The 15,332-nt window shown below is 42.2% G+C and overlaps 1 protein-coding gene across 1 annotated transcript; it reads left to right on the forward strand.

The window, feature by feature from the left end:
* The first annotated feature begins 468 nt into the window (after positions 1-468).
* Positions 469-14,184, forward strand: LOC139382801 (junctional adhesion molecule 3B-like). The gene is made up of 9 exons (XM_071127014.1): positions 469-595; positions 5,138-5,206; positions 5,331-5,444; positions 5,557-5,709; positions 6,070-6,272; positions 6,417-6,516; positions 11,737-11,869; positions 13,821-13,872; positions 14,020-14,184. The coding sequence occupies exons 1-9, from the start codon at positions 547-549 to the stop codon at positions 14,053-14,055; spliced, it is 909 nt and encodes a 302-aa protein (XP_070983115.1). The 5' UTR covers positions 469-546; the 3' UTR covers positions 14,056-14,184.
* Positions 14,185-15,332: the final 1,148 nt, after the last annotated feature.

Below are 15,332 nucleotides of genomic sequence, written 5' to 3' on the forward strand. Positions count from 1 at the left end.
TTGGTAGCTAGCTATTGTTAGTTCAAATAAAGCAACATGATGTACTCATATTAAAGCGCAACTGTAAACTAACTATAAACCCACCATAGTTATATTTATGAATTACGTCCTAGGTGGAGGGTTCTCAAATGGACGTGGACCCGCAATCCGACAGTCCTAGAACTTTGAAACCCACGCCCACCCGGCGAAATGGCTTGAAAAGAGTGTTTACCGTTTCTCTCACCTTAACCTGTCATGTTCACAGAAAATGACATTTGCATTGATTAGTTCTCGGGGACAAAGCTGCGTATTGGATATATCAGAGAGAATTAAGGAGTATGAATCTTGTTTAGCGCATTAATTAAATTGCATTATTGGACACCATCATTATAAAACAGATGTAAAGGCATTTCCGGTTTTGGGACTATGCCTTTTCCGCCCTGATGCCCTTGTAGCTATGGAAACGTCCACCAGCCTGTTCACCCCTTCAGACCAGGCACTGCGTGTGATGTAGCTAGCTACATGGTTTATGTGTGCCAGAATTACCGATAAATCAGACGTTTCAAGATGGCGTTACAACGACTGATGTCTTTTTTCATCCTTTACTCGATTCTTGGTAAGTTATTTTCATTTCCACTAAGATAAGGACAGGTTGTACACACTGCTTTTGCATCTTCTAACGTTGAGCTCTCCTCATCTGTCGCTCAAAATGTGATGATGATGTCAACCGTTATTTCCATCCAAGCTGTCAGGTAGGCCTACATTTCATTGTATGAATGATTTTATTCTGCCAAAGACTCTGCTACCGCACGGCAAGCGTCACCAAAGCACCAGGTGTGAACCAACAAGACCCTGAACAGCTTCTACCCCTAAGACAGAAGAATTCTAAACAAGTCTGCTAAATAGCTAACCAAATGGCTACCCGGATTACCTGCATTGACTCTCTTGCACTGACTCTATACCCACACACATACACTGACATGACCAAAAGTATGTGGACACCTGCTCGTCGAACATCTCTTTCCAAAAGCATGGGAATTAGTATGGAGTTGGTCCCCCCTTTGCTGCTGTAACAGCCTCCACTCTTCTGGGAAGGCTTTCCACTAGAGGTTGGAACATTGCTGCTGGGACTTGCTTCCATTCAGCCACAATTTCATTAGTGAGGTCGGGTACTGATGTTGGGCAATTAGGCCAGGCTCGCAGTTGGCGTTCCAATTCATTCCAAAGGTGTTTGATGGGGTTGAGGTCAGTTCTTTGTGCAGGCCAGTCAAGTTCTTTCATACGGATCTCGAAAAACCATTGCTGTATGAGCCTCGCTTTGTGCACGAGCACATTGTCATGCTGAAGTTGGAAGCACAGAATAATCTAGAATGTCATTGTGTGCTGTAGCGCTAAGATTTTCCTTAATTGGAACTAAGGGGCCTAGCCCGAACCATGAAAAACAGCCCTAGACCATTATTCCTCCTCCACCAAACTTTACGGTTGTCACTATGCATTGGGGCAGGAAGTGTTTTCCTGGCATCCGCCAAACCCAGATTAGTCCATCGGACTGCCAGATGGTGAAGTGTGATACATCACTCCAGAGAACTCGTTTCCACTGCTCCAGAGTCCAATGGCGGCGAGCTTTACACAACTCCAGTCTTTGGAGGGAGTTGAAAGTCCGTGTTGCCCAGCAACAGCCCCAAAACATCACTGCTCTAGAGGAGATCTGCATGGAGGAATGGGCCAAAATACCAGCAACAGTGTGTGAAAACCTTGTGAAGACTTACAGAAAACATTTGACCTCTGTCATTGCCAACAAAGGGCATATAACAAAGTATTGAGATAAACTTTTGTTTTTGACCAAATACTTATTTTCCACCATAATTTGCAATTAAATTCATTAAAAATCCTACAATGTGATTTTCTGGATTTTCTTTTATAATTTTGTCTGTCATAGTTGAAGTGTACCTATGATGAAAATTACAGGCCTCTCTCATCTTTTTAAGTGGGAGAACTTGCACAATTGGTGGCTGACTAAATACTTTTTTGCCCCACTGTATATAGTGTACATGTAATAGTATAGACTTTACGTCCGTCCCCTCGCCCCGACCTGGGCGCGAACCAGGGACGCTCTGCACACGTCAACAGTCACCCTCGAAGCATCGTTACCCATCACTACACAAAAGCCACAGCCCTTGCAGAGCAAAGGGAACAACTACTTCAAGGTCTCAGAGCAAGTGATGTCACCGATTGAAACGCCACTAGCGCGCACCACCGCTAACTATCTAGCCATTTCACATCGGCTACATACACACAGACTCAGCACTGGTACTTCCTGTAATAGCCATGTTCGTTTCTACTCCCTATATATAGCCACTCATTATTTTTAGTTTTTATTCACTGTGTCACTATTTCTAATTTTTTTTTTGTTACATTTTTTGTATATTTTTACTCATCCGTAGGGGATCCATAAGTAAGCATTTTACTGTCTACAAAGCATGTGACAAATACAATTTGATTTGGCTGCTTTTACAGTGGCTGTGCTAGAATGTGTGGGAAATGGGGTTTTAAAAATATATATAGATAGATGGATGGATGCACTGGATCAACAGCTTGGGTCTTTTGAGAGAGAGAGAGAGAGAGAGAGATCCCTTTCTTTATGTAGGCTACACAGTGGAAAGCTTTCGGCTATGGAATGCTTTTATTCCAGGCACACAATAGCAATCAGCCATTGTCCTCTTAATTAACCACAGATTCTCTCCCACAGTCTGAAAACTGTCTGGGTCAACAAAGCCTCATGCAGGTGGGAGGATACAGTAAAGCTTGGACACTGTCTGCCTGTCTGTTTGTAGGCAGCAAAAAATGAGACATGTAGTTTAAGATATTTATAGACTAGTAATTCATATTATGTTCAGGCTAAGTACATTGTAAAGGAATTGAAGGTTAATGAGTGGTTTTACAGGGATAGGCTGTCCCTGCTCTGTTTACCAGAGGAAGATTTGCTGGACAAGCTCTCCTCGTATCTCTCAGGATGGCCAGTCACTTTTTGTTGTAAAAATAGCTCATGATGTACAGGGGTTTGAAAGTCAGTCGCTGTGACAGAAGCTGAGAGTCGGATCTCATCAGCGCTCACAGCTGAGCTAATATGACTGAGTGCTCCACTTTGGCAGGACACATGTTTTCTCCACTCTCAGGGCTGGCTGAAGCCTTTGAGGCAGTGTTCAAACTAGAGGTCGACCGATTAATCGGAATGGCCGATTAATTAGGGCTGATCTCAAGTTTTCATAACAATCGGAAATCTGTATTTTTGGACACCGATTTTTACATCTTTATTTAACTAGGCAAGTCAGTTAAGAACACGTTCTTATTTTCAATGACGGCCTAGGAACGGTGGGTTAACTGCCTCGTTTAGGGGCAGAACGACAGATTTTCACATTGTCAGCTCGGGGGATTCAATCTTGCAACCTTACACTTAACTAGTCCATCGCAATAACGACCTGCTTCTTGTTGCACTCCACAAGGAGACTGACTGCCTGTTACGCGAATGCAGTACGCCAAGGTAAGTTGCTAGCTAGCATTACATTTATTTGTATAAAAAACAATCAATCATAATCACTAGTTAATTACACATGATTGATGATATTACTAGATATTATCTAGCGTGTCATGCGTTGCGTATAATCTGACTCAGCATACAAGTATCTGACTGAGCAGGTGGTAGGCAGAAGCAGGCGTGTAAACATTCATTCAAACAGCACTTTCGTGCGTTTTGTCAGCAGCTCTTCCTTGTGCATCAAGCATTGAGCTGTTTATGACTTCAAGCATATCAACTCCCGAGATGAGACTGGTGTAACCGAAGTTAAATGGCTCGCTCTGAGCCTTGGAGTAGTTGTTTCCCTTGCTCTGCATGGGTAACGCTGCTTCGAGGGTGGCTGTTGTCGTTGTGTTCCTGGTTCGAGCCCAGGGAGGAGCGAGGAGAGGGACGGAAGCTATACTGTTACACTGGCAATACTAAAGTGCCTATAAGAACATCCAATAGTCAAAGGTTAATGAAATACAAATGGTATAGAGAGAAATAGTCCTATAATTCCTATAATAACTACAACCTAAAACGTCTTACCTGGGAATATTGAAGACTCATGTTAAAAGGAACCACCAGCTTTCATATGTTCTCATGTTCTGAGCATGGAACTTAAACGTTAGCTTTCTTACATGGAAAATATTGCACTTTTAGTTTCTTCTCCAACACTTTGTTTTTGCATGATTTAAACCAAATTGAACATGTTTCACTATTTATTTGAGGCTAAATTGATTTTATTGATGTATTATATTAAGTTAAAATAAGTGTTCATTCAGTATTGTTGTAATTGTCATTATTACAAATCAAATAAAAAAATTGGCCGATTAATCAATATGGGCTTTTTTGGTCCTCCAATAATCTGTATCGGTATCGGCGTTGAAAAAAATAATAATCGGTCGACCTCTAGTTCATATCCATCCTAAAAGCTTACACGTGTTCTCACAGTCTCTGAGAGGGACGTACAATTAAACTAGCCTATCCTCCACCAATCCGCCAGGTTATTGGAGTACAGGCCCATCTTGCATATGAGGGAATTGTCTTTCATGTGCATCATGAATTGATAACCAGAGACATTTTAAATCAGCCGCAGTGCTTTTATCTGTCTGGATTATACCTTGGAAGTGCTTAATACACTCAGATGAATTGTGCTCCAATACATTCCAGTCTTGATTTCACCCCTCATTAGGAGTCCTTAATGTCGCTGACGAACACACAGAAGGAGGGACTGTTTTTATTACTCACTGTGTGTTATTATAGTAACTCTTAAGCCTTCCTAAATATATCTCCCAATTGTTTCATTTGAGTGTTTTGTAGTTAGGATAATTGATGAAACGACACTAATAGTGAGACTTGTGCTCCCCTTGAGATGTGCTCCACCTGTCTCCACCTAGACATGAGAAATTATTCAGGAGAAATGGTTAATTTTGAGGCTAAGGCTCTTTCTCACCCTCTCTGTAGCTATAGGCCTACACCTCCTAATCCTTTAGGCCTATCTGTTTAACGGGCATTGGCAAAATTGGCACTGTCCTGGAATGAAAATTCTGAAGATTGAAAGTCTGAATTTTTTTCTTCTCACTTATTTGTTGACTTTTACAGGCTACATTCCATCACTTGGCGTAATCCTCCGAACCACAGACAAGACTGTGTGGGCAAATGAATTTGAACGTAAGTCACTGAAACACTGACTAATTCTCTCTGAATTATTTTTCTTCCATTGCCCGTCTGTCTGCCAGTCTCTTCTGTTGTCTGCCGGTGTCTTGACATCGTAGTATCACGGTTTTCTTTCCAGCTATTGAGTTGACGTGCTTGATAGAGTCCATCTCAACAAACAACCCCAGAATCGAATGGAAGAAAATCCAAAACGGTGTCCCTAGTTATGTGTACTTTCAAAATCAAATTTCGGGTAAGATTATTTTTTTTTAAGCACCTTACCAACACCATATTGGCCTAAGAACTGTGTTATTATTCTCTGTAAGGGAATGAGAGGTTGGAGTGTGTTTTTGCCTCTCTGTTAGGGGACTTGGAGCACAGAGCCCAGCTGATCCAGCCAGCCAACCTACTGATCCTCAACACCAGCCGTGCAGACACTGCAGAGTACCGCTGTGAGGTCGCTGCCATTGATGACCACAAACACTTTGATGAAATTCTAATCAGTCTTGCTGTCAGGGGTGAGGTCGTATTGTCATATTCCTGTGTCACTTAACCAATGCAGAGCTCCCACCTTGTCATTGGCCTGAGATATATGTGTGTCCACTGGTCAATCTCAGTATAGGCCTAGTCAGTGTTAGGTGTGTTGTTGACCAATGTTTTAATCCTATAGTAGAGTTTGCTGTGTTTTTTCAGTGTTGTCTATTTCTAAGTAAAGTGTGCTCACTCTCTGTCTAAAGAAAACTGTTATTTGGGTGCCGTAGTATGACCTCTGTCCTTTGCCTGTGTATGTGTGTCTTCCAGAGCAGTTGGGAAAAAGCAGAAGTCGAATTCCTGTCGGACCATTGTGTACAATTATTATTTATTTATTGTCTGTGCAGTAAAGCCTGTGGTGCCCAGGTGCAGTGTGCCTGTGGCGGTGACTGTTGGCACGTCCTCTGAGCTGCGCTGCCTGGAGAACGAGGGCTTCCCTGCCTCACAGTACCGCTGGTTCCACAACAACGAGGAGCTTCCCCAGGACCCAAAGAGCAGCCCCAAGTTCATCAACTCCACCTATTCCATTAACGCTGACACGGGTGGTCTGGTAAGGAATCAATGGAGATTGAACGGAAACTAGATATATGAATATCATGTTTAATGAGACAGTAGATCCAACTGTTGGATGATGTTGGTACAAGAGAAAAGCCGTATGATGTATTGGGGTTGATTTTGGCATTTTTCCCTCCAGAAATTCCGCCGGATGAGGAAGGAGGATGCGGGGGAGTATTACTGCCAGGCAAAGAATGTAGCTGGACATGCACAGTGTCCCACACAGCTGATGGACGTCTGTGAGTAGGCCATGCTGTACTAAACACCCAACTGACATTCTTACTGCAACTATGTATTGTTTACATCCCCGACATCCCCGTTATTTGCAAGAGGAAGCGACGCAGGTACAGAGGACAAAGAGCCGGATGCCTTGTCAGGACCCGGAGAAGGCGAGTGGGAAAGCTGCCGTTACCGTCAATACTACTCGCCAACGTGCAATCATTGGACAATAAATTAGATGAGGTACGATCACGAATATCCTACCAACGGGACATCAAAAACTGTAATATCCTATGTTTCACGGAATCGTGGCTGAATGACGACATGGATATTCAGCTAGCGGGATATACGCTGCTCCGGCAAGATAAAACAGCAAGACGAGGGGGGGGGGGGCGCGGTCTGTGCATGTTTGTAAACAACAGCTGGTGCACAAAATCTAAGGAAGTCTCTAGATTTTGCTCGCCTGAAGTAGATTATATTGTGATAAACTACTTGCTTAGAGAGTTTTCAGCTAAACTTTTCGTGGCTGTTTATTTACAACCACAGACAGATGCTGGCACTAAGACCGCACTCAGTCAGCTGTATAAGGAAATAAGCAAACAGGAAAGCACTCACCCAAGGGCGGCGATCCTAGTGGCCGGAGACTTTAATGCAGGGAAACTGAAATCATTTCTAACAAATTTCTATCAACATGTTAAATGTGCAACCAGAGGGGACAAAAATTCTAGATCACCTGTACTCCACACACAGAGACGCATACAAAGCTCTCACTCGCCCTCCATTTGGTAAATCCGACCACAATTCTATCCTCCTGATTCCTGCTTACAAGCAAAAATTAAAGCAGGAAGCACCAGTGACTCGGTCTATAAAAAAGTGGTCAGATGAAGCAGATACTAAACTACAGGACTGTTTTGCTATCACAGACTGGAACATGTTCCGGGATTCTTCCGATGGCATTGAGGAGTACACCACATCAGTCACTGGCTTTATTAATAAGTGCATCGAGGACGTCATCCCCACAGCGACTGTACGTACATACCCCAACCAGAAGCCATGGATTACAGGCAACATACGCACTGAGCTAAAGGGTAGAGTTGCCGCTTTCAAGGGGCGGGACTCTAGAAATCCTGCTATGCCCTGCGACGAACCATCAAACAGGGAAAGCGTATTGAATCATACTACACCGGCTCCGACGCTCGTCTTATGTGGCAGGGCTTGCAAACTATTACAGACTACAAAGGGAAGCACAGCCGCGAGCTGCCCAGTGACACGAGCCTACCAGACGAGCTTAATCACTTCTATGCTCGCTTCGAGGCAAGCAACACTGAGTCATGCATGAGAGCATCAGCTGTTCCGGGCGACTGTGGGATTAACGCTCTCCGTAGCCGACATGGGTAAGACCTTTAAACAGGTCAACATACACAAGGCTGCGGGGCCAGACATATTATCAGGACATGTGCTCCGGGCATGTGCTGACCAACTGGCAGGGGTTTTTACTGACATTTTCATCATGTCCCTGATTGAGTCTGTAATACCAACATGTTTCAAGCAGACCACCATAGTCCCTGTGCCCAAGAATACAAAGGCAACCTGCCTAAATGACTACAGACCCGTAGCACTCACATCCGTAGCCATGAAATGCTTTGAACGGCTGGTCATTGTTCACGTCAACACCATTATCCCAGAAACCCTAGACCCACTCACATTTGCATACCGCCCAAACAGATCCACAGATGATGCAATCTCCATTGCACTCCACACTGCCCTTTTCCACCTGGACAAAAGGAACACTTATGTGAGAATGCTATTCATTGACTACAGCTCAGCATTCAACACCATAGTACCCTCAAAGCTCATCACTAAGCTAAGGATCCTGGGACTGAACACCTCCCCCTGCAACTGGATCCTGGACTTCCTGACGGGCCGCCCCTAGGTGGTGAGGGTAGGTAGCGTCACATCTGCCATGCTGATCCTCAACACTGGAGCTCCCCAGGGGTGCGTGCTCAGTCCCCTCCTGTACACCCTGTTCACCCACGACTGCATGGCCAGGCACGACTCCAACACCATCAGCAGACGGCACAACAGTGGTAGGCCTGATCACCGACAACGACGAGACAGCCTATAGGGAGGAGGTCAGACACCTGGCTGGGTGGTGCCAGAATAACAACCTATCCCTCAACGTAACTAAGACTAAGGAGGTGATTGTGGACTACAGGAAAAGGAGGACCAAGCACGCCCCCATTCTCATCAACTGGACTGTAGTGGAGCAGGTTTGAGAGCTTCAAGTTCCTTTTTGTCCACATCAACAACAAACTAGAATGGTCCAAACACACCAAGACAGTCGTGAAAAGGGCACAACAAAGCCTATTCCCCCTCAGGAAACTAAAAGGATTTGGCATGGGTCCTGAGATCCTTTAAAGGTTATACAGCTGCACCATCGAGAGCATCCTGACTGGTTGCATCACTGCCTGGTACGGCAATTGCTCGGCCTCTGACCGCAAGGCACTACAGAGGGTAGTGCGTACGGCCCAGTACATCACTGGGCTAAGCTGCCTGCATCCAGGACCTCTACACCAGGCGGTGTCAGAGGAAGGCCCTAAAAATTGCCAAAGACCCCAGCCACCCCAGTCGTAGACTGTTCTCTCTACTACCGCATGGCAAGAGGTACCGGAGTGCCAAGTCTAGGACAAAAAGGCTTCTCAACAGTTTTTACCCCCAATCCATAAGACTCCTGAACAGGTAATCAAATGGCTGCTCAGACTATTTGCATTGTGTGCCTCCCCCCAAACCCTCGTACGCTGATGCTACTCTCTGTTTATCATGTATGCATAGTCACTTTAACTATACATTCATGTACATACTACCTCAATTGGCCCGACCAGCCAGTGCTTCCACACATTGGCTAACCGGGCTATCTGCATTGTGTCCCGCCACCCACCACCCGCCAACCCCTCTTTTACGCTACTGCTACTCTCTGTTCATCATATATGCATAGTGACTTTAACCATATGTACAGTGGAGCAAAAAATTATTTAGTCAGGCACCAATTGTGCAAGTTCTCCCACTTAAAAAGATGAGAGAGGCCTGTAATTTTCATCATCGTACACTTCAACTATGACAGACAAAATGAGAAACAAAAACAGAAAATCACATTGTAGGATTTTTTATGAATTTATTTGCAAATTATGGTGGAAAATAAGTATTTGGTCACCTACAAACAAGCAAGATTTCTGGCTCTCACAGACCTGTAACTTCTTCTTTAAGAGGCTCCTCTGTCCTCCACTCATTACCTGTATTAATGGCACCTGTTTGAACTTGTTATCAGTATAAAAGACACCTGTCCACAACCTCAAACAGTCACACTCCAAACTCCACTATGGCCAAGACCAAAGAGCTGTCAAAGGACACCAGAAACAAAATTGTAGACCTGCACCAGGCTGGGAATACTGAATCTGCAATAGGTAAGCAGCTTGGTTTGAAGAAATCAACTGTGGGAGCAATTATTAGGAAATGGAAGACATACAAGACCACTGATAATCTCCCTCGATCTGGGGCGTCACGCAAAATCTCACCCCGTGGGGTCAAAATGATCACAAGAACGGTGAGCAAAAATCCCAGAACCACACAGGGGGACCTAGTGAATGATCTGCAGAGAGCTGGGACCAAAGTAACAAAGCCTACCATCAGTAACACACTACGCCGCCAGGGACTCAAATCATGCAGTGCCAGACGTGTCCCCCTGCTTAAGCCAGTACATATCCAGGCCCGTCTGAAGTTTGCTAGAGAGCATTTGGATGATCCAGAAGAAGATGGATGATCCAGGGAGAATGTCATATGGTCAGATGAAACCAAAATATAACTTTTTGGTAAAAACTCAACTCGTCGTGTTTGGAGGACAAAGAATGCTGAGTTGCATCCAAAGAACACCATACCTACTGTGAAGCATGGGGGTGGAAACATCATGCTTTGGGGCTGTTTTTCTGCAAAGGGACCAGGACGACTGATTCGTGTAAAGGAAAGAATGAATGGGGCCATGTATCGTGAGATTTTGAGTGAAAACCTCCTTCCATCACCAAGGGCATTGAAGATGAAACGTGGCTGGGTCTTTCAGCATGACAATGATCCCAAACACACCGCCCGGGCAACGAAGGAGTGGCTTCGTAAGAAGCATTTCAAGGTCCTGGAGTGGCCTAGCCAGTCTCCAGATCTCAACCCCATAGAAAATCTTGGGAGGGAGTTGAAAGTCTGTGTTGCCCAGCAACAGCCCCAAAACATCACTGCTCTAGATGAGATCTGCATGGAGGAATGGGCCAAAATACCAGCAACAGTGTGTGAAAACCTTGTGAAGACTTACAGAAAACGTTTGACCTCTGTCATTGCCAACAAAGGGTATATAACAAAGTATTGAGATAAACTTTTGTTATTGACCAAATACTTATTTTCCATCATCATTTGCAAATAAATTCATTAAAAATCCTACAATGTGATTTTCTGGATTTTTTTTCTCATTTTGTCTGTCATAGTTGAAGTGTACCTATGATGAAAATTACAGGCCTCTCTCATCTTTTTAAATGGGAGAACTTGCACAATTGGTGGCTGACTAAATACTTTTTTGCCCCACTGTATATACTACCTCAATCAGCCTGACTAACCGGTGTCTGTATGTAGCCTCGCTACTTTTATAGCCTCGCTACTGTATATAGCCTGTCTTTTTACTGTTGTTTTATTTCTTTACTTACCTATTGTTCACCTAATACCTTTTTTGCACTATTGGTTAGAGTCTGTATGTAAGCATTTCACTGTATGGTCTATAGCTGTTGTATTCGGCGCACGTGACAAATAAACTTTGATTTATTTAAATATGTCAGTGTGTCATACCGCTGCCACACTGAACATACAATTGTGTGTTACCTAACCTGCAAGTGAGTCACATGCATCTACTCTAGTGCACATAAATCATAGCGGTTGACATGGACATGCATTCCAAGGTCATTCCTTTAAAGTCAGGGTTCCCAAACTGGTGGCCAGTGGGCTAACTTATTATGTTTTAGACAAATATTATAGCTGATTGGGCTTCTTGCAGTCAATTTGCAGTCTACATATTATTTGTAATTATCCTCCGGCCCCACTCCATCCGCTCACCCCCCAAAAATGTATTGTACCGCGGCTGCTGTAAGTTGTTTAAATTTGGGTTTATGTTACCCAGATCTCATCTCAAAATGCCCTGTTTGTATTTTCAGATGATGTCGACATTGTGGGCATTTTCCTGAAGGTGTTGGCGGCATTGGCTGGACTCATTGTTGTGATGGTGGGGGTTTGTCATGTACACAAACATCACTGCTTCTCCTCCGGCAAGGATCACACAGGAACCAAGTGAGTAGGGCTATGCAGTTTCAAATAGAGGTCAACCGATTAATCGGCATTAAGGGCCAATTTCAAGTTTTCATAACAATCGGTAATCAGCCTTTTTGGACGCCGATTGTGGACGATTACATTGCAATCCACATGGAAACTACGTGGCAGGCTGACCACCTATTACGCGAGTGCAGAGTCAAAAGGACCTTGTGGCTGCAAGAAGCCAAGGTAAGTTGCTAGCTAGCATTGAACGTATCTTATAAAAAAACAATCAATCTTCACATAATCACTAGTTAACTACACATGGTTGATGATATTAGTAGGTTAACTAGCTTGTCCTGCTTTGCATATGATCAATGTGGGGCGTGTTAATTTATCATCGAATCACAGCCTACTTCAACTTCGCCAAATGGGTGATTTAACAAAAGCGCATTCGCGAAAAAAGCACAATCGTTACACAAATGTACCTAACCATAAACATCAATGCCTTTCTTAAAATCAATACACAGAAGTATATATTTTTAAACCTGCATATTTAGTTAAAATAAATTAATGTTAGCAGGCAATATTAACTAGGGAAATTGTGTCACTTCAACAGTTTGGGCCGCCTGGCTCGTTGCGAACTGTGTGAAGATCGTAATTAATTTGCCAGATTTTTACATAATTATGACATAACATTGAAGGTTGTGCAATGTAACAGCAATATTTAGACTTAGGGATGCCATCCGTTCGATAAAATACAGAACGGTTCCGTATTTCATTGAAAGAATAAAAGTTTTGTTTTCTAAATGATTTTTCTAAATGAGTTTCCGGATTTGACCATATTAATGACCAAAGGCTCATATTTCTGTGTTTATTATATTATAATTAAGTCTGATTTGATATTTGATAGAGCAGTCTGACTGAGCGGTGGTAGGCAGCAGCAGGCTCGTAAGCATTCATTCAAACATCACTTTACTGCGTTTGCCAGCAGCTCTTAGCAATGCTTGAAGCACAGCGCTGTTTGACTTCAAGCCTATCAACTCCCGAGGTTAGGCTGGCAATACTAAAGTGCCTATAATAACATCCAATAGTCAAAGGTATATTAAATACAAATGGCATAGAGAGAAATAGTCGATGCGTCATAATTCCTATAATAACTACAACCTAAAACTTCTGAACTGGGAATATTGAAGAACTGGGAATATTGAACCACCAGCTTTCATATGTTCTCATGTTCTGAGCAAGGAACTTAAATGTTAGCTTTTTTACATGGCACATATTGTACTTTTACTTTCTTCTCCAACACTGTTTTTGCATTATTTAAACCAAATTGAACATGTTTCATTATTTATTTGAGACTAAATTGATTTTATTTGTGTATTATATTAAGTTCAAATAAAAGTGTTCATTGTTCATTCAGTATTGTTGTATTTGTCATCTTTGTTGTAATTGTCATATATATATATATATATATAAATCGTCCGATTAATCAGTATCGGCTTTTTTTGGGTTCTTCAATAATCGGTATCGGCGTTGAAAAATCATAATCGGTCGACCTCTAGTTTCAAGTTTCAAAGTTGATTTGCCACGTGCACAGGATACAACAGGTGTAAAACAGTACAGGGAAATTCTTACCTTGAGAGCTCTTTCCAACAATGCAGTGAAAATAATAATAATATAGATAATAATAGAACATTTTATTAAAAATTAAATGTAAAAATTAACCCAAAAAGTACGATATAGGTTGAAAGGGAAAGGGGGATACCTAGTCAGTTGTGCAACAGAATGCATTCAACTGAAGTGTGTTATCCGCATTTAACCCAAACCCTCTGAATCAGAGAGGTGCGGGGGGCTGCCTTAATCGACATCCATTGTTCTGTACAGGGCTTTTAAAGCTAAATGGACCAGTTTAATAGTGACATATTATGTGATGTGAGTTGCTTAGTACGTCTTTGTGTGGAAATTAAGGATTTATTGTGTGTTTTAGCTACAAACTTCCATCGCAGGATGATGGCGTTGACTATGCCGAAGCAGATGAGGTGAATAAAATGAACTTAATTGTGTGTTCTATATTATTATTATTATTATTATTGAGCTAAAGTGTAATCACAAAGTATTATTAAAAATGACAAATGAAAATAATTATCAACTGCAGGTATTTTTTTGATAATTTATATTCCCATCAGGGTCACTTCCGTCACAAATCATCATTTATCATTTGACATCTGAGATCAAGGAGACACACTGAAGAGGAGACCCACTGAAGTCAAAAGTGTGCCAAATCCCATAATGGGGCTTCGTGTGAGAAATGTGAGCTGTAACATTTCACATGAACCAACAAGCTTGCCAAAGTTATCATAATGAAAAAGATCAATCATTATTTCAATTTTGCTTTCTGATAGACAACTGCAACGTCATGTCCCTATTAGTACACTGTTTACTTTTTTTGTAGCACATATGTATTGCCCTCAGTCAATACTGTAACTACAATTACAGTACGATTTTTTTTTTAAACTGTGACTTTTGAACTTCCACCAGCATGTTCATCTTAACTGATGCTGGAACATTCCCCCATACTGTTTTTAGACAAACAAGGTTTTTTACTTCCATAAAATTTCTACAGAGTACAACAAACCTGTTTAAAAAAACAGTATTTCATAACCTCTGAATGCAAGCTGGACTAGTTTATGTTAATATGAAGGTAGGTTGTGTCAATAGTTTTATATATACACTACCGTTCAAAAGTTTGGAGCCACGTAGAAATGTCCTCGTTTTTGAAAGAAATGCATTTTTTTTGTCCATTAAAATAACATCAAATTGATCAGAAATACAGTGTAGACATTCTTCATGTTGTAAATGACTATTGTAGCTGGAAACGGCTGATTTTTAATGGAATATCTACATAGGCGTACAAAGGCCCATTATCATTAACCATCACTCCTGTGGTCCAATGGCACGTTGTGTTAACTAATCCAAGTTTGTCATTTTAAAAGGCTAATTGATCATTAGAAAACCCTTTTGCAATTATGTTAGCACAGCTGAAAACTGTTCTGATTAAAGAAGCAATAAAACTGGCCTTCTTTAGACTAGTTGAGTATCTGGAGCATCAGCATTTGTGGGTTCGATTACAGGCTTAAAATGGCCAGAAACAAAGTACTTTCTTCTGAAAATCGTCAATCTATTCTTGTTCTGAAAAATTAAGGCTATTCCATGCAAGAAATTGCCAAGGAACTGAAGATCTCATGCAACGCTATGTACTACTCCCTTCACAGAACAGCGCAAACTGGATCTGGATTTCAGAACAACAATCAACTGATGAGTTTCAGAAGAAAGGTCTTTGTTTCTGGCCAATTTGAGCCTGTAATTTGACCCACAAATGCTGATGCTCCAGATACTCAACTGGTCTAAAGAAGGCCAGTTTTATTGCTTCTTTAATCAGAACAACAGTTTTCAGCTGTGCTAATATAATTGCAAAAAGGTTTTGCAATGATCAATTAAC

The sequence above is a fragment of the Oncorhynchus clarkii genome, chromosome 24 (assembly GCF_045791955.1).
Source record: "Oncorhynchus clarkii lewisi isolate Uvic-CL-2024 chromosome 24, UVic_Ocla_1.0, whole genome shotgun sequence".
Lineage (NCBI taxonomy): Eukaryota > Metazoa > Chordata > Actinopteri > Salmoniformes > Salmonidae > Oncorhynchus > Oncorhynchus clarkii.